General features: G+C 46.9%; 1 protein-coding gene across 3 annotated transcripts in view; it reads left to right on the top strand.

The window, feature by feature from the left end:
- spock1 (SPARC (osteonectin), cwcv and kazal like domains proteoglycan 1) overlaps positions 1 to 20,465 on the top strand; it is a 63,405-nt gene that overhangs the window by 19,501 nt on the left and 23,439 nt on the right. For 2 of the 3 annotated variants that reach the window (XM_055512551.1, XM_055512550.1), the window contains exons 3-4: positions 10,883 to 10,928; positions 18,534 to 18,614. In XM_055512551.1, coding sequence (XP_055368526.1) covers positions 10,883 to 10,928; positions 18,534 to 18,614 — 127 coding nt within the window. Of the gene's footprint in view, positions 1 to 9,223; positions 9,332 to 10,882; positions 10,929 to 18,533; positions 18,615 to 20,465 lie in introns of those variants that run through there. The other variant, XM_055512552.1, reaches the window with a different exon arrangement.

The following is a 20,465-nucleotide window of genomic DNA, read 5'->3' as shown; positions in this document are numbered from 1 at the left end:
GAGGAGCGCGGGCGCATATGCAGAGGTTGGGACCCGTGGCCACGGACATTTGAAGAATAAAGAGAGGCGGAGGAAAGCGGAGAAGGGGAATAAACAAAGGAGGAATCCATCATCTTGTAAATGTGGCCTCTGCATGCCGAAGCTCACATCTCATTTAACAGCTATTAGGAGGAAATGGAAACAAACAGGATGTGAGGACGGAAGCGTCGCATTAGAAACACGGTTTGGGGATTTCTGTCATTTAAGCTTTAGCATAATCAGCAGCAGAAATGTGGCCTTTATTGATAATTAGAATAATAAATGAAGCAGATAAAGCCCGGACCGGGGCTCGTGCTGCGTTCCTCATAGATTGCGTTTGATGGAGCGTCTGCACATAATCCACCTGACTGCCGGCGCGGCACGCTCCGCTCCTTGTGCTGAATGGCTGTATGTCGAAGTGAATGATGTGGAGCTTGTTAGTTATTCACAAGCCTCCCGAACACAGAGGCCCTTGTGGAAAAGCTCCTGACTCAGAAAGCTTCAATCAAAACAAATTTACAGCGGGGCTTCTGGAAGCGTTGCGAAGCTCCTCCGTCACCCCGACTGAATCGGTGCATCAACACGCTGACAGGTGGAGTGTGCGAGAGGCGCGGCTCTTCACAGAGAGCCCGGTGCGAAAGCCGCGAGCGGCTACGACGCTGAAGCCCTGGAGTGTCTCTCACAAGAGCTGCTTCAGCGTCGTCTCTCTAATGTGTTCATCCCCACTCGTCTGATCTCATAATTACACAGCGAGGAGCAAAGATTCATTGAGGCCGACTTGAATGATCCGCTACATAGGTGGAAGTAAAATGGTGCCTAGGTGACTCTTTTGCCGCAGGCTGTGGAAATATATGGTTTTGAGCGGGAGAGGCTCAGGTTGATGGTGCATGTAAACCTCTGGAGCACGACTGCAGAGTGACTAAGCTCACGCTGCGCCACAGAGCAGAGCAGACACCAATAACAGCTTTTACGGAACTCTGAGAGTCACCATTCACAACGAGCAGCTAAACAGAACAAAGTCCGTCGTCATCTGATGGGACCAGTCGCTGGGAGGCACTTCAAGAAGCCTGTTCTCCAGTCGGCAGGAGCCCAATCCAGCGGTTGGCAACTGCAACACAATTACAGTATTTTCAATTTGGAACAACTTGAGTTGTGGCAACAAAGCGCTGTTACTCATTGAGAGCGTTTTGCCACTCGATGAATGAAAGTCTAGTATTTATTCTGTTGTGTTCCACTCTCGGCGTCGGGCTCTCGAGCTATTAGCTGTGATTAGCTGTCTGTCTGTCATTTGGTGTTAAGCGAGTGCTGCATAGGGATTTGTTTGTTGCTTCAATTAGCGGCCGGAAATAATGCTGAGGGATGAACCGGGTGAAAAGGGTGAATCTGAGTGAATCTGGCTTTGGCCAACAGTACAGTAATCAATGTGCTGAATCGAGTTTTGTTTGATTTGATCTCTGGCCCAACTTTTTATTATTACTACAATTACTTCTAAAATTGATTGAATGAAGCTTTTATCAAATCCTTTGTGGTAAAACAGACATGATGTCTCACTTTATGTGTTAAGCTTAATTTTTGTCCCACTGTTTGTAACAACCGTCTCGTTGTGTTGTTCTGACACTGAGGGAACGTGTGTGTAAAGAACAATGAGTCCTACACCGCTCACTCAAATAGATGTGAGCACCTTTAAATTAGGCATCAAAACTGTAACCTCATCACATTCACTTTCAGATGCAGTGCGGTGGCAGTGAACAAAAACAATGGAAAAACATATGGCTGCCTTAATGCGTTGTGACTGGGCTATACATCATCATAAGCCAGCGGAGGGTTTGCATATAATCAGGAGCTGTGGCAAATCTGTGTCTCACCTGTAAAGAGTAAAATCGAGCTTCTGTCAACAAATCAAAGCAGTGGGAGGGTGTTTCTCCCACTGGGGCTCATTAAGTTAGGCTTTTGAATTTAACTCCAAATACCTTGCTCTGTGTCATTCCAGACTCAGGTTGGACTAATAATAATACAGTTCGAGCGTAAAGGCTGTGATGGAATATAACAAGTTCTCGATCACGGTTTCCTCCACTGCAGAGTGTAAACACATCCTGTAGCCTGGCAGCACAGAGATCCCTCGGCTGGATGGACCTTCCCCATGTGGGCTTGTTAGGGACTCGGTGCTGTTTGTTTCTCAAGAGGAGAGACGGTTGTAATAATAACAGGTTAAAGTATGTGTTCGGCCCGTCGCCGTCGCTCCGGGTTGGAGAGACGATAAACCGCGTGGCTCCGGTGTGATACAGGAGGTGGGCGGAAACACCAGCACCAGTAACGACGTACTGGAAATAAACAGGTCGGAGGCCGTTACCTGCAGAAAGGTACAGAGAGGATGATGCAGTGGTGCCATAAAGAGTTACAGGTGGGGAGGATGGAGAGAAGCTCCGAGTCAAGGGAGCTCCCTCAGTCTCCGTCTACAGCAGCAGCAACAATGGTTCAGAGTCTGGGTTTGAAGTTTGAAGCCCGTGGAGAGAGCGTGTGGCTTCTGAACCGGAGCTGGGAGCTGCTGCAGAACAATACAGAGGATGGTGACAGCTGAAGGCTCTGGCTCCCGTTTGGATAATACGAGGTCTTTAAGACGTGATGGAGCTTCATCATTAGGTGCTTTATGTGGACGGAGACGGGCTTTAAATCATCGTCTGGGTTTTACAATGTGCCAACCAAGAGAGCTAATGTGGGAGAAACGTGATCTCCCTCAATAATTCAGGCCCAACTCTAACTGGAGGCTTTTAAGTGAGTAGTCGATTACAGTAGAGAGGAGTCGAACCTGAGTCGAACGCTTTACTTTACTGGACCTTAAAGCAGCAATCAGACGATTCATTCTAATAAAGAAAACCTCTAGACAACATACAAGTCAGATCAGTTTAAAATAGTGCTTTCATTCTCAAGTATGTGACACTTGCATATGTTTCCTGTTAATTATGTGTTAATTATAGGCATGTTTTGAATATTTTTCTTATTGTTGACTACAATTATCAGAATAAAGTGATTAGGTGTTGGATATAAAGTCATCTGATAGCTGACAGATACAGAAACTGGAGCTGGATGTATCTGGGTTCCTTCTTCCCTTTGTGTTTGTTTCATCCTGCATTTGCTTTTCCAGTTCATTCCCCTTCTTATTTTACTACATCAGCACCTTTCCCTCCCTTCTCTTTGTTTCCCTCACTGACTCTGTTCCTGAGTAAGCCTTTTAAACTCCCAGGAGGCCGTGTGAAATTAGCTCCTGGCTGCAGTGGGTGGTGGAGCTGTGTGTGTGTGTGTGTGTGTGTGTGTGTGTGTGTGTGTGTGTGTGTGTGTGTGTGTGTGTGTGTGTGTGTGTGTGTGTGTGTGTGTGTGTGTGTGTGTGTGTGTCAGTCTGAGCCACCTTTGATCAGACAGGATGCATGTCGCCGTGTCCCTGTTGTGCCTGTAAGACAGTGACAGTAACAGTGAAGGAGCCCAGTATTTGTCAAGGACCGTCCTGCTTGAAACCCACATTCTTGAGCCAGTACCGGTGCCGTATTAGTCCCAATGCATAGATGTGTGTCTGTAGTTAAGACAGTCTTGTCTCACTGAGTTCATATGTTCATATGATGCTGTTTTCTTGTTCTTTTCTATCCCTTTCTATCCCTTGATGATGACAAATATGAAAATCAGGGAACATTTATTGTATTCATGTTTTATAGAGCAACTGCAGCTTTAAAAAAATTTAAAATACCCTTAAAAATATCTTCTCTTGAAATATATTTTTAATATTACAGACAAAAATCGTCAAGAGAAGAAGTAAAAAGTGAGTGTGTCACAACCTTTGCTCTTGCAGTCGGACTGTTTGCCATTTCCTGGTTTTCTGCATAAATAGGCTGTGAAATGTGATCGGCGCTAAACTAGAACCAGTCAAACGGCGCCACCGGAGCTTCACCGGCGCTGGACCCGGACAGCTTGTCACTCTGAAGGGAAGGAATGGTTTCCCCGGCTTATAAAGGTGTAAAGGATTATGTCAGGGTGGACGCCTGCAGGCAGCAGGACAATGGCGCTGGACATGGAGCCGAGATGCCCCACAACGGCCTCAGAGAACATCTGCCTTCTGGACCGGACCCATCCAGATGTGAGCATTGACCTCGCGGCGGCCGTTCACACCGGGCCTTGCAGTGAGGGGCTCAGCTTTTCCAGTGTGCTTCAAATTGGTCTATTTATGCAGTTCACGTGGGCACTTCACAAACACGCTGGGAGCGGAGGAAAGTCCACAAACTTATCAAGCGGTGGGAGAAAGAGAGGATGGGGGGGGATTAGACAGAGCAGAGTAATGCACTTAGAGTAAAGAAAAGGCATTTATCTCCTCGTCCTCCGGAGCTCTTCCCTTGTTTCCCCAGCGGAGCAGGCAGATAAGACAGCCCGCGTATGATTGGCTTAACACTTGGCCCGTCGCCACGGCTGCTCCATCACCGCGGGACGCCGCCAGGAGCCGGGGGATTCGCCCAGATAGGCCGGTATTAAAAATAGATGGGAGAGTTTTGTACGGGGAGATAGCTGGCGGAATTTAAATGGCCGCATTTGCATTCGGCGCGTGGACCTGCGCTGCAACAAGCGTCGCCCGCCTGGGAGCCCACTATCGCGGCGTCTTTTCACGCCCGCTCGGCACGATTCCCTCCGCTTTTCGCGCGTTTTCACGGTGAAACCTGACCTGCAGGCTCGCTGCATTCTCGCCCATCTCCACTCTTCGCCACTGGGTGTTTGGACCTGCAGCAGGTGCTCCTCCGGCGGTGGACCCGCTCCTGTTCTGCTGCCGGTTCTGTTCCGCCGCAGCAGGTGGCCCGCCTGTAGCCGCGCGGCGCTGACCCAGCGACGCCCCGTCGTATCCGGCGTTTATCGCCCGCCGTGCAGCAGATCCGTGTCGACCCTGACACGCCTGTCGGCGCTCACACGGCGCCCTGACAGCTGCGCGTGTCCTGCAAGCGCTCACATCCAGGAATCTTAGCTAGGCGCAAATCACCGGCGCCGCGTTCCGGGCCCCGGCTTTTCTCCCCTGACGGTTTCCGCTTTGATCTCCTTCTCCTCACTTCTTTCACCGCCGCGGCGCTTAAACTCCAACATGCGGCGCAGATTTCCTTCAGCCCCTCAGCTTTTAGTCTCGTCACTTTACGGAATGCGTCAGTCGTTCCCTCGTTCAACACCTTATTGTTGAGGAGACAGCTTCTAAATATGTCTCCTTCCATACTGTATGTGGGTGAGAAGAATCTTCATCGCTAAGAGATGGCATGAGATCGCTATTATCAGCTGAAACCTATTATCTATTATTGTCTCATTTGAAAAGACACGTTTTAATCCTTGTCATGCTCATTACAGTCAAAGTGGATTAAAGTCGCCATAGTCTCAAACCGAAGCTCACTAAAGCTGCTCTGTCTGAGAGTCTGTTCTTCCATCTCATTCGGATTATTCTCTATTATCATCTTAAATAATATCACATGCACGGACACCGTTTCATTATTTTGATGATCAGATGATGATATAATTAATCTCCTTCGTATGAACGCGCTTTGTTTCCGGCACATGAAACCTGCTCTGTCTGCGTTCGTCACCCTGTTCCCGACTGGACTGGATTTTCATAGCTCTTCAAGCTTTAGCTGCTTTCTTGTTCTCATTTTTCCTCTCACTAGGCTTTAACACGGTTTCCTCTTTGTCAAACTTTATCTCTCGCCTCTTTCAGCTTCCCCCTCTCCTCTTGTAATCAGCTAATTTTCATGTTCAGTGTCCTGAAACTGAAAGGAAACGGGAGGGGGAAGAAGGCGCGGGAGCCAGTTTGGAGAGGATATTAGACAGAGAAAGCAATTCGAAGAGTGTGAAGATGGAGAGATATTTGAACGACAGACTGCTCCGTGAGAGTTTTCCTCTCATTAATGTGAAAGGAGCAGACAGAATGAGGAGGAAGTCGCTTTTTGATGTTTGGCTTTGAGCCACATTGTTCACTTTCTGCATGAGTTAAGGAGTGTTTTCAGGAGAGAAAGAAAAAAAAAAGGAGGAAGAGGTTGATGAATGAGAGAAGGAGGCTGCAAAAATAGAAAGTGGGAAGTAAGCAGAAAAAAGAGGCGACTTGTCTGAGGGTGGAGCGGTTGGACTGGCTGTGAATGCAAACCACGCTTAGCCAGAGAGTTACGGAACCGTACGGTCTGGATGAGAATCACCGCTGTAGCAGCCGCATCCCGTTTATTTTTAGCCTAATTATGAGCTCGCGTGTGAACAGAGAGCGAGCGGGAAGGTTTGAGCCTCCTCCAGCGAACTGTTGGTTTCGGGCTGCAGCTACGCTCAAAGGCAGCCGTGTGTGTGTGTGTGTGTGTGCGTGCGTGCGTGCGTGCGATCATGCGATTGTGCCTGTGTGCGTGCGTGCATTCGTGCGTGTGTGTGTGTGTGTGTGCGTGCGTGCGTGCATGCGTGTGTGTGTGCGTTCGTGCGTGTGTGTGTGCATTCGTGCGTGCGTGCGTGCGTAGTTGTGTACGGCTTCATCGTCCCAGCAGCGCATGCAGTATTCAGCGTTACCTGTCTGCTCACATGAGCGAGGCGCTGTCTGTCAGCCTCCGGGACGCGGACGCGAGCCTGGATGGACTCCAGTGGAGCAGCACTACAGGAGAGCCCGGTCCCATCTCACTTCCCGCTTCTCATTGTGCTGCCTGTGCTGTCCTCGCCTCCTCTGCTCGTTCACATCCCTCATCTCGTCTCCCACGTACCTTTCTCCGCCTTGTCTTTCCTCTTCCCTCGTCCTCTCATGCTCAGGCCATCAGGTACATCTTTCTTCTCCTCCCTTTGTTTTACAGTAGGACTCCGTCCTCCTGCGTGTCTCGCTACAGGCGGGTCTGGGTTGAACGCATGCATAATGTTATAGCTGCATAGAACAAAGCCAGTGACAGACAGCGACTTGCAGAATAAGCCGTTAAGTGCAGATTTATGGTGTGAATGTAGCTTCTGAAACTGTGTGGCAGCTATATTACACTCAATGCGTCACAAACAATGACAATAGCCACACTCACACCTTCATAATCCTATTATCCTCATCAATTAAATGACTTGAAGTGCTTTTTAGAAGATTTATAAAGCGCTGGAAGACGTTAAGGTTTGTTTTAATGTAATATTCCTTCGCTGTTTTAAAGAAGAAGATTTCGATTATGTTTTTAATTCTCTCTGGCTTATGACTGATTTCACCTCATCTGCATTTACCTACTACTGGTCAGATGTTCTTGGGACCTCACCTCAGTTGCATTATTTCTCTCTCAGCATAAACATGTTGCTTTTCTGACTCCCACACTTTTTTGTTAGAACAAAATCCTCTGGTCCAGCTCATACTGTAAGTTTTCTGATCCGGCGTATCTCTGAAATCCACTCTGCGCTCTGATATCTGCTCACAGAGCTCATACATCAGAGTCACATCCCCGGGCGGAGGTTGTCTGTAAGCAGGAGAGTCTGAGGATAGAGGGGAAAACAAGAGGAGGAGGAGAGAGGAGTGGCTTTAAACCAGAGCAGTATACGTTCCACACACATGAATAAAATGCATGAGGTGCCCAGTAAATGTTTAATGCTGTTTAGTTTCCATAGAGAGGCCAGATTTTCATCTCCATCCCCTGATTATGACATCTGCAGTCAGCACTTTATCAGTATCTGTGCAAATATGGATTCACGAGCACGTGCTCACGCGTCGTGTGGAGGTGGATTCCTGAGAGGAGCTGCTCCGACCGAAGCCCATCCCGCTCTGCGTCCTGCTCCGAGCCCCCGTCCCTCCACTTCCTGTCAGACTTTCTCCGGAACCTACTATCGGATGAAATCTAAAAAGAATTCAGGACGACTTTTCAAAACAAAAGCCTGCAGTATTTTGTTGTAACCAATATGTTTACATGCACAGTCGCACCTCTGCTGTGTTGGCTTCATTCTAAAGCTGTGATTCCGGCTGCTTCAGGTGTCATAACTGTGCTCCTCAGGAAAACAGCACAAACCTGATTAGTGACTTAAAGGCTGACTTTGAAACTCAGACTGGGCTTCAGGATAATCATCACCATGCTGGTAGTTTCCACGCGTCCCCCTGCGCCTCCTCATTGACACGCCTGCCCTTTGCGTTCACCGCTGGGGGATGGTGTGAACGCCGCAGCCTGCTCCGATAGCCATCATCCACCCGCTCAGCACCAGCGGTAATGAAAGCGCTCACTGCGACGCGGAGGCTTCGCAACAGACCACATCAATTAACCGTAATTAAAGCAGAGGCTCGGCTAAATAAGCTGAATCACGTACAGATTCATAATAAAGGAATCCAATTTCACCGTCAGCTGCTGTGCTACATTTTAAACAGATTTTAATTGAATCCCAGTAAAAGGCAGATTGGAACGGGTTGAATTTGTGTATAATGGAGCTCTTTGTGAGTTTACATTGAGACGCGCCGCCGTCTCCGACAAAGCGAGGAACCATAATACCGACACAGTTTTATTCTCCTTGTAATCACTTTGAAGGGTGTGAATGACATTGGGGCAGTGTCACAGCGAGCTAAACAGCCAGTTAATGTTTTTGAGATGAGTGCACTAAAATATTAATGCGAGTCCTGGACGTGGAAAGGTCACCGCACGGACTGGGACTGAATAACAAGAGGTCCGGCGGCGGCTGCGAGACTCCAGCAGCGCTAACCAGCAGCGATCGGATCCACGGCGCCGCCGCCGGCGTCTGTCGTCACACTGTCAGTACAGTAGAAACTCGTCAGCTGGAGCTGATGTGTGTGTGAAATGAGCACAACTCATCAACATGGTCCGCGGGTTTCCGTCCACCTGGCCCGTGCCTTCCCCCCCTCTGCTCCACCACAGTTTAGCCCATTAAAAAGACACTGAAGACCCGACGCCCGCTCTTCTCCTCCTTCCTCTGCTTCTGCACCACTTCCCCGCCTCTCCATCCTTCTTTATCCTCTGCCACTGCTTTAAGCCTGTACAATTTGCCCTCGATGTGTTTCAAATTACATGCCACATCAAATAAGGCTGTCTTATAAGCCTGGGAGCGCGTGTGTGTGTGTGTGTGTGTGTGTGTGTGTGTGTGTGTGTGTGTGTGTGTGTGTGTGTGTGTGTGTGTGTGAGAGAGAGAGAGAGAGAGTCCTTTAACACTTTCCCACCTTCAGAATCAAATTCCTATTTAATGAATGTGTGGCGTTGAGCTCAGTATTCAGAATCAGTAACACGGGCTTGTAATGGATCTCATGGACATAGCATACTGTTCCATTATCACTGACCTTTCTCTTCTCTCTCCTCTATTCGGCTGCCATCGTTTAAAGGAAGCAGAGGTAAGTCCATGTTTTTGTAACTTCCCCTAATGTATCAAACCACAGTGAAATTTCCTATAGGAACTGATTTGAATGCACAGCAGGTTGCATTGCTGTCACCGAGCGCGAGTGGGCTGTCATTTCTATAACTCATACAGGCTTTAGCTGCCGTAACATCCCACTTTACACTTTCACAGGCATGAAGGTTCATTTTATAAAAGAGGCTGCAGGAGGGACAAAATGAACCGAGGACATGATGAGGGGAACCTGAGGGAGCAGCTAATGAGGCTCCCATCTCCTCGTGTCAAACCTGCGTTGGCTCAGTGTGCATTATAGAACCAGGCCTGTGTGAGTGGGTCAACTGTCCATTCATCCTGGACCGTTCAGTGGGAGGCCTAATTCAGCCACTTTTCCTGCTCGGTCTCTCTCCCCCACTTTATAAAAAGATAACAGCAGTAGAGTCCCTGCTTTCAAACCCAGCAGGTGTCCGCTGCCTGGTTCACGTAGAGTCACTGACACGAGCTCACTCCGTATGGCTCGGGCTGAACCTGCTTTAGATGCAGACACTGTGTGTGTGTGTGTGTGTGTGTGTGTGTGTGTGTGTGTGTGTGTGTGTGTGTGTGTGTGTGTGTGTGTGTGTGTGTGTGTGTGTGTGCACACGCGCGCGGTAGAAAACGCCACGTCCTTCTTTCACTGTGAATTTTGGCAGCTCTTCAATTGAATCCCTACTCTTTATTAACATCGTATAAACATCTCATAAATAATTCACAGCGCACTATAATGTGATCGTAAGCAGATATTAACAGCAATGTGAGCAGCCATAACTGAAGGCCAGTGTTTAAGCGGATATTATACGACATATGATATGTGGACGATAACTGCATGTTAATGAATAAAAAAGTAAAAAGTAAAGTAGAAGTCATGACAAACTGGTTGTGTTGTACAAGTGTTCCTAATGAAGTGGCCAGTGTGTGTTTGTTTTATATGCTGATTTGCATAATAGTCATACTTACAATATATGCACGTTGTACTTATACATAAAATCACATCCTGTAAGCACAGAGCTCCTCTCAGCTGAGCTTTGCTGAGATGTATTTCCAGTATTAATATTTCCTGTCGAATGGGCTTTTTACTCGACGCCTTCGCAAATCTGGTACGATCTCGGGAACGTCGTCACAGCTTAGGAGTAACACAGCTCTCCTTCCACGAACACACGCATCCACAGCTGCCTTCAGAGCCGCAGCTCAGTGTTAATGTTCTTATTAACCTTCCCTCAAACGGGCTTTACGCTTCTTCACTTGAGCCTGGGACCGTCTTCGCTCCTCATTGTGTCTCCTTCAGGTTTGTCAGTATATTTGTGTCCTATTTTTAAAGCCCCTCAGCGTCTGTGCCTCTCCTGCCACAATCATTCACTTTCACAAAGTAGAAATGACAGAACAACACGAGACAAGAGCGAGGACGGGATCTTGACTCGGTGCTGGCAACGTTCTCTCTCTGGTCTACAAAATAGTTCACTGATATCCTCTGATTATTGTGTTTTCATAACACACTTTGTGTTGTGCTTCCACTCAGGACGACTACTTCAAAAGCTGGGCTCCTGCCACGTCGCTAGACCGAGGTGAGTCCTGCTGTTCAGGTCTGACTCCTATGCTTGGATCAGTGCATGCTGTCATGTGAGATGTTAATAATCTAGAATGTTTACCTTACTGAGTACGAAAATGCATAAAACAAAAAAAAAGTACACACGGTTCACTCGTGCTCTAAAAATAAACAGAAACTAATAACTAGGAGCGCAAAGAGCAGATAACACACAGGCAGTTTTAGCGACCACCTCCAGACCTGCTTCACTTCAGCGTTCGTTCGTCACAGTTCATAGTGTGACCGCAACTTCCTGGCAAGTCTCACAACCAATCATGGTGAGTTCGAGAACAGAGTAATTTGGCAAGGCAGCAGTCGGCAGCTGGATTTCAGTGTGAACAGTTGAGACGTCACGTGGCTGATAGACGATAACCCGACCAATGACATCACAGTGGAGGTGCTTGCGTTAGCTTTAGCTTTCTGCATGTCCGGGCTTTAAAATGACCAAATGTCAGCCAGGTGGTGTGAAATATAAACCTTATTACAGCACAGATCTGCAGCCTGTGCATGCTGTAAACTGATCACTCATGTTGTTAACTTAGAAATAAAACTGGAATATTGAGCAGGTATTTTATTAATTAAATAAGCCAAACAGGACATGTAATGCTTATTTCTTTTGTGTTGTAACACTGTCAGCACAGTGATTGAGTGTGGTTGTGTATAATTACTCTTTACTCAGACTGTTTTATTCTACAGTTTGCAGCTTGTACATTAGAGCGACTCCAGCTGTAATCTACAGATGTTCACTGTTATAGACTGTTATGGAGTCACTATGGCAACAATGCCAAGTCCACTTTATCAATCACACTCAAGTGTGTAATGCTCTTAGGCCCCTAGTAACTCTTGACTAAACTCACTTATTACAAATGCTCCATCTCACTCGCGCACACATGCATGCACGCATGCACGCACACACACACACACGCACACAAGCACTGAAGCAAACGCACACACATGCACACACACACAAGCGCAAACACGCACAAATGCACACACACACGCATGCATGCACGCACACACACACAAACGAAACACACACACAAATGCACGCACGCATGCACGCACACACCCATGAAAACACACACACGCACGCACACAAGCACTGAAGCAAATGCACACACATGCACGCACACACACACACACACACACACACAAGCGCAAACACACAAACGCACACACACACGCATGCATGCACGCACACACACACAAATGCACGCACACACGCAGAGTTGGGGCTTTTTGTTGGACCCCAGCTCTCTCTCTGTTCTGTGCTGACGTGCTTTTGCATATCTAGCACAGTAACGATAACTCTTGAGGGAGAACTTGCTGGGCAGGTTTATCTGGGCCAGGTCCTTGTGGATACTGAGCCTAATGAGAACAGCCTCGTCTCTGTGCATCTGATTCTGGAGCTGCTCTCAGAGAGGACTGGAGACAAAAAGCAAACACAGCCGGGGACTAAAGCACAATCCTCAGTGGTTTAAAAACTTCAATAATGTGTAACTATAGTTGCTCCTTTTTACCATTATGGAAGCAAGGAAATATGAATCAAATATGATCAGAATTTGAATCATTGAATGTGTTAATAATACCACATCTAAACAAGAAGTTTACTTTATTCTGCTCAGTGATGTGCCCTTAAAGAAAAGCCTTTACAATGTCATTATAACTTGGGATTAAATTTAGTTCCCCCGGCCATCTGCTCCGTCACCGAGGACGACCTAAAATAAGGTTTAGGCTATTCTTGAAAAGATTAAATTAATTTGATGTATTGCCCAACAACATCAGAAGACACACTGGCTCTGAACAGCCAGCCATCATGGCGGGGAGAGAGATCAGATAATTGCTTAAATAGGAAGATAAGAGGCTGGAAATGAACAGAAATGATTGTGCAAAGCACCATTAGTGAAAGAAGGCCGTTCGCTCTGCCCTCTCTTGACAAACCCACATCTGTGCACGTCTCCAGGGAGTCACTGCACATACAGTAGTTGAAACATAGAGCGGCTTTGCACCAATTACATCTTTATGGACGTGCATAAAGCCCAATAACGCTGTGGATCCTCGGCTCCGCTGCAGACCTGCACCTCCGCTGCAGCATGAATTCACGAAATCATCCCCCGCAGCCGCACTGCACGCCGCGGATGCCCCGGCACAAACAGCACACCTGGGAACAATGAACAGCAAAACTATTAGAACGTGAATAAATAATGAGAATCAATTGGATCCACTAGTGGGAGCATGTGCCAGTTCCATGGGTCTCTATTGCTTCCATTGGGTCCAATTTTCACACAGCTGGTACCGCAGGCATCACATTCACTTCACCTTTTGACTTCAGCCAGTGTCAGTATGACAGGGGATGAATATGAATGAACCAGTGTGAGGTATTAATGTCTATGGAAAACGCCTGAATCTCCTTCCCAAACACATCCGCAGGACAGACAGGCCAACGATCATTTCCTGTGGCTTTATCTAAAAATCCAATATCTCAAATAGCGCTGAGAGACGTTAAGGCTGTAAAGGACAGAATTCACATTATCTAAACGAACAGGCAGCTACGAAAAAAAAAACACTTTTCAGAGTGAAGAGCACCTCTGGACGTTTAATAGGTAGGAATCACTTAAGATTGTAGAGGAGAGGTAATAAAAACAGAGTGATCTGGTGAAACCTGACGTGTGCTCAGATTACAAACGCCAGAGTCAAACGACGAGTGGCTCCCAGCAGCTGATTGGAGGCCAAAGCAGCCCAAAGCCCAGACAAATAAATCCCCACCTGTTGGTCCGTGTTTGAATAATGAATCACTGCTTGTCCTTGGAGACCAATCAGCACCAGCAAGGTTGATGGGGGAGATCCAGTCCCCTGATGAATCTATCAGCGCCCCGGCAGCATCTAATGATTAACGTCAGCAGAATCACAAATGACACGATGCCGATACTGAATGACGAGCGATCACATCCTCCGGCTCTGAATTTGTTTCTCCAGACTTTTCGTGGCCTAATGAGATCTGATGTGAAGCCCTTTGTGAAGCTGGGGTGAACATGTATTTGAATTCAAACCAGTCCAAATGGATTTCACAGAGCTCAACCACCAGCTAGCGCCGGAACGAATGATCTACTAGAGCTGGAGAGAAAAGTAGAAAAAGTATCGGCTCAATTATGACAGCAGAAATTACATGTTTAAACTTCCCCATAATCTTGGATCCACACATTTTGCTGTCATTGTACAAGACACCAGCCCCATTTTGGCACAGCAGCCTTTGAACCGGGTGCTTTATTGCTTCTTCACAGTTGAAGGACTTGTTGGCGATGGTGCGACTAAAAAGTCCTGATCACAGACTCGGTGCTGGGCTGTTTCCACATCTAAGTCTGTAACTCAGTCCTGTGGAATTATAGTTGTCTAGTCTTTTCTAGACGTTGCCTGTTTGTTGTCTCTGTATCTACAGGTTTTATAAAATCCTAACATTGTACACACATTTTATGAACTCCAAAACCCCACATGCAAATTTCTGGAGACTGCACAGACTTAACATTCTGCTAGTTTTCTTCAACAGGCAATTTCTTAAACCAACAGTATCTTATAAGTGCTGCTCCCCAGAAATATATGTATGAATGCGGCGGTGTAGCCTGGAACCAGCTTCACGCTTTTCTCTCTGCCCCTTTCACCTGCATTCAAAAGGCTTTTTCTCTAAATTCATTAGTTTCTCTCTCCTTTCGGGGCAAAGCTCTCGTTACCCTTCACTTCACATTTCTGTGCTTCTGCTCGTTGACTCCCAAGAGTTTTCTGTTGTTTCTGACGTATCGGCTTCATCAGAGGGAAATTACATAATGATAAACAATGGGTGACTCAGCATCAATGCATCACAGCCATGAGAAAACAGATGTCAGGTGTTTAATATTTTAATATGTTTGGTTATGACCAACACAGAGACACACCAACATGTTATCTGTTCCAGGTTCAGTACAGCGCACTCTTGTATTAATATTATTTGAGGAATTTCTGAAGCCTGGAGTTTTGATTTATTATTGATGTACAAGCAGAGTGAAGATTCCTTTGCTCATATTTCACTTTAGATGCTCATTAAATACAACTATGGAGTGAAATAATAAATTCATTTGAATTTTAGATGTTGCTAATTTGGTCAAAAATGCACAGATCCTATATTTAATATGAAAAATGATATGATTGACGTACCGAGCTTCTAGTAACCACACGTAGCCTTTTAAATTCACAACCTCCGATTCTATCTCCACCACGAACATCAACAGATACTGTAGGTGATGCCTTTACACTTGTTGTTTCCATGGTGACCTGTCTGTTTGCCAGTCGTGTTTGATTAACCTGTTTCGGTGTCGTTACATGTAATGCTTGACGCTGCGCCTCGTGGCTGTGCAGGGAGGTACTGGGGGTGTGTGTGGGTGACCCTGGCCTGTGTCCCAGACAACCCAGCTTGCCCTGTGGGTGGATTATAGAGACATCTGCTGTACTCAGATCAGGGCTTTATGCTTCTGGAGAACTGCACCAGTAACTGAGTTGAAGCATTTGGATGATGATGAAAGACACAAGCGAGACCCAAATCATTAAAAGTGCTAAATAACACTGCTAATTTAATATTACTGTTGTTATATAAATATACAGACACATTTAACTTTTGAAATTGTTAAAAATAATCACTACATGCTCAATCACATCACACATTCATTCTCAATCTGCCGGGGTGAAAGCTACGATTATTTGCCAAATCTCTATTTCCAAGTTCAGGAACTTGAACACAGAAGCACAATTTCAAAACTTGGGGAACATTTTTAGCAACAGGAGGAACGTACGATATTCATTTCTAACATCACAGTAAACTGTTAGTGAAAAACTTTCACTGGGGAACCACACACACACACACACACACACACACACACACACACACACACACACACACACACACACACACACACACACACTGGCTCTCCGCCCACCTGTGACTGAGAGGCTGCCTTGTAGTCATTAAAATCAGCTGTGTTCTGACATTTACTTTCACCTTTACCCATTTACAAGTCGGCAGAAACACCCGCTGAGTCTCGCGCTGTCGTTAAAGCCACGCTGGGGGCGTGGATCACCGTCGAGGTTGTTTCCCTCCTTCACTGAGGTGTGATAATAAAGCCACCGCTCTACGTTCTGGCCAAGGCCTAAAATCCTTCACGTGAGCCTCCTACCAAGCATATTCTTCATTTAGTTCTTGCTTCGCTGCGGCCTGTAATTATTGGAGCGCCCGCCGACAAAGCAGAGAGACGGAGAGGAGAAGAAGAAGAGTCGTGCCTCCAGATAACAGTGGGACTGTCATGAAGACCAATGTCACAATCAGCACTGTGGCTTCTTCATTCTGGGGCCTTGCATTTGGGCAGTGCCCGGCAGATTCTCCAGGCTGTGATTGCGATGCATTATCCGGACCGGGGGAGTCAAAGGGAGGATTACACATGGCAGGCAGTGGCCCATTATCACAGCCAGTCAGAGGAGCACCGGAGAGTCAAGCTGAATGGAGCGGAGCACGCGATGCACACAAAGACACAGCCAAGACAATGCGAGCTAGGTTCCTGATATTCAGGTGTTTACCATTCCTGTCCATTTGCTTAATTCGATTACATAGCGAATAAGTGGTTGCTATGGGAACGGCTTTTTTTTTTTTGGCAGCGGGAAGGCGAGTCATTTGTGATGCACTCCGGTTTGGCAGTGGCAGCCACAAACAAAGCCTGGAAAATCTGGAGCTTCCAAATTGCCAGTCAGCCTGTTTAGACGTGACATTGTGTTTTCCCAGCAGAGAGTTTGTCGTTGTTCTATATTTCATCAACTGTTTCTCCAACTCGCTGAGCCCGCGTCTCTCTCTCAAGATCCACTGTCTGCCTGCTCCCGCTTCTCGTCGGCCCATCTTTAATCTGCTAACTCTGTCGCTGCTTTTAATATATTCTCACATGAGCGCCTTTGATCTGCGCCCGGAGCAGCTGCAAGAATTAAGAAGGGTGAAAGTGCGGAGAAATGAGATGGATCGAGGCACAAACAACAGGCGACACCTCAGGTTTGTGTAGTAAATGGAGTGTGAGCCGGAGCAGGAACAAATATCTCATTTGGGCGTAATGCGCTGAGGGTTTGTAGCTCGCTCTGCAGGCGTTCTTTAAACAATGTTTACTGCTCTGATTTTTAATGGCTTGTTGGCCACATCATAAAAAGGGACTCGATACCCGCGACCCTCGGCTCCGCTCTTATCTCGCTCGCTCAGAGGGGGCGACTGCTCACGCCGCACAAATGGGCCCGTGAGCCCAAGCGCACACATACATGCTACAGTGACTGTCGGCCGTAAACTGTAAATTAACCGGCGACAGCGGCGCGCGGGGCGATAATCGATACGTGGAGCGAGGGTCGCTTTACAGCCAACGGGCCAAGTTTGGGAACAGCATTGAAATGAGCTTACCACAAAGAAAGAGCTGAGCGGAGAAGGGAAGGTGCTGGCAGATGGAGCCACGGCGAGTCGGGTGAATTGTTACAACGCTGCGCATTGGGTTTGCGAAGGCAGGGCCAAAACCAACAACCGACTCCGAGCAGAATGAAGCCGTAAATCAATGGGCTGCAGTGAGTGAACGCTGCTGAACAGGCTGTTCTCGGAGCAGGACACACAAAACAGTAGATCAAAGTGTGTGTGTGTGTGTGTGTGTGTGTGTGTGTGTGTGTGTGTGTGTGTGTGTGTGTGTGTGTGTGTGTGTGTGTGTGTGTGTGTGTGTGTGTGTGTGTGTGTGTGCGCGTGCCTGGACTTTTATTATTTTGCCCTTTATGCCTTGGAGATAATAGACCCTCCAATGGTCATCGGAAATTAGACTAAATAAACTTCACAGCGTTGCCTGTGATCCCAGCGAAGCAGCAGCCCCAAGGCTAAATGCCAGCATAAGGAAGGGACGGCGTAGTCGGAGCGCCTCGACGGAAGGAGATACGGAGTAAAACAAAGGCAGAGGCCTGCGGAGAGAAAGGCAGAGAGATCGTCTGTAGCGTGGAGAAGTCGGAGATAAGAACGGAATCCTATAATGAGGAGAATCGAGGTCTGGCGCAGAAAGGCGATGCAGGGAGAGCGGAGGAATAATAAGTAGAGAGCGTATTGACAACAAAGTTGCCCTAACTTCCAACGGCTTCTCGCTTCCTCCTGGTCGCACGGTCAGTCCTGCTTCACAAGCCTCGCATATGAACTCAGGTGATGGATGATGTGGGGAGTTCATCATCTGACGGTGTCAACGTCACAGCCTACAGGCCACTCAGCCTCCGCCGGCCTACTTCCATGTGGGATGTTGCACTGCAGCGTGAGTGAAGCAGAGAGGACGGATTTGTGTTGAGGCTTGGCTGTGTTTACTTGGTTTTGTTCATAAATAAATAGGAAAAAATATTTTTCTCAGTTTACAACCGAACTCTAAATGTCTTTTTGAAGGCTAAAAGTTTTTAAATTACTTTAAAACGTTTGCTCTTGCAGAGCTGAAAGTTCGACAAAATAACCTACTGTACAGAATGCATTCAGTTCTTTATAACAGTTTTGTTCTTTATCTTCTTGTCTTTGTGTCTTTTATAGAGCGAGAGGCCGAACCTGGAAAACATGGAGCTCCAGGAAGTAAAGTCCACTCCAGCTCAGCCAAGAAGACAGTCCAGGACGGTAAGGAGGCGACATACATATTAGTTGTTTGTATAATTACGGTTATATATTGTGTTAAATAAGTCATCTGTGCAGCCTTTTCGCCATAAAGCAGTGGTTAGGACAAACAGAACACCTAGTTCTCCACTGCAGGTGGAGTGCAGAGATGCCAGGATGGAGCAGGGAGGTAGAATGTAAACAATCCAGACGCGATGATCAAAGCCAGCGCCGCGTCAGCGACTTAGAACCGGGTCAACATGCCCAAAAGCAATACTGACTTTCATTAGCAAACACTGAGTCTAAGGCCAATCAAGAGACAACACTGGGACAACAGAGACAAGAGAAGCAAAGGTAATTGTGAACACACCGATGTTCACCATCCTCCGCAGCCAACGGGTCTCAGATGCCCCATAAAACCCGGCTCCCGCGTCACTGTTAATATAAAAGCTCAGAGAAGACGAGAGAACAGAGCAGGAGCAGGACGCGGCAGCAGGCTGAGACGGCGGCACTCGGACTACGTGGCAGATTAGTTTTGCCTCGGCGCGACTCTAGTGCTGCCTAAATGATAACTGACTTGGCAAATGGAAAACTCAAACGGGGGACCGATTGGTCAATCAACATGCAAATTGAAATGCGAGCGATGGCGTCAGCGGCCGCACGTTATGTTCGGTTTGCGTGCGAGTAATTACAAAAACCCGTTGCGTGTGTTCTGATCTGACTCAATGTGAGATAAGCTGCGTTGCAACATACACTTATGTAAATCGCTCGGAACTCAAAGCTTGGTTAAAGTAATATCAGTTTCAATAGAAGCCAACAGGGACTAGGAACATGAAGAGAGATAAGAATGACTGTGAAGAATACACAGAGCAAGTCAGACGTGCTGGAGTCACAGCAACTAGCGCCTGAGCAATTACCAACAGCAGTAATGTTCTTAACGAGTTCTGGAAGAAGTGTGTCAGGGTGGAACCGTGATGAACCTCACAATCAAGATACTGAAAAGCAATTGTCTAGTGACAAAGGAATAAACAGCACGGCCAAGGGAGGAGAGGAGGTAATAACAGATGCTATCCATACACAAAGGCAGCACCAGTGATAACGAGGGCAAAAAGTCCGATAAGCTCAGAAATTCACATTTTGAAAACAAGGGCGTGAGGCCTCAGGGGAAACCAGGAAGAGTCCAGAAATCAGTAAACCAGGAGAAGCTGGACTTAACCAGAACCAGAGGCAAAGAGTCCAGAAACCCAGGCAGCCTGATACTTAAAAAAACATTCTCAGGGCGAAGCAAGAGAAGATCTGAAGCTCATTCACACTGAGGTTCAACAATTGTCTAGAACACTTTCTGAAGAAACCAGGAAATTTAACGGAAATGAAATTAGGGATCGTAATCCACAGACCTATGAATGTGCCATAGGATTATTGAGTGTCTGCCTTGGTGCCTTCTCAGTACATCATGTATTCTAAACACAGACGTTAGGCTCTGCAAGAAACTCTGGTTATTTTTAGTTATTTACAAGTTTTCTCATCTTTGACTTCACTCTGATGAAATCTGTGTTAGTTACAAGCCTGTAGGTGTGTGAGCGATTTAGTTTGCACTGGACGTTTCCCTCTCGTACCGAGTTGCAATTCCAATATTTCAGGTAAAACAGATGCCTTTTGATAATAAAATAGTGTAAACACAAGAAACAGGGAACTGTGGAAGCCAGAATCGTGAGTGGCTCATGAAATGTAAGCGATTCATTGATTTGAACCTATCATGGGTTAAATGAGCCAACAAATCCAACACGATTTCTCTTTAGATGGAGCAATGCATCTCATATCATCTCGCGCCCCGCGCCTTCATTGTTCGCAGAGCGCTGTGTGTGTGTGTGTGTG

Source organism: Betta splendens, chromosome 10, assembly GCF_900634795.4.
Source record: "Betta splendens chromosome 10, fBetSpl5.4, whole genome shotgun sequence".
NCBI classification, from domain to species: domain Eukaryota; kingdom Metazoa; phylum Chordata; class Actinopteri; order Anabantiformes; family Osphronemidae; genus Betta; species Betta splendens.
The sequence above is the reverse complement of the archived record's forward strand: the minus strand, read 5'-3'. Positions and strand labels throughout refer to the sequence as shown.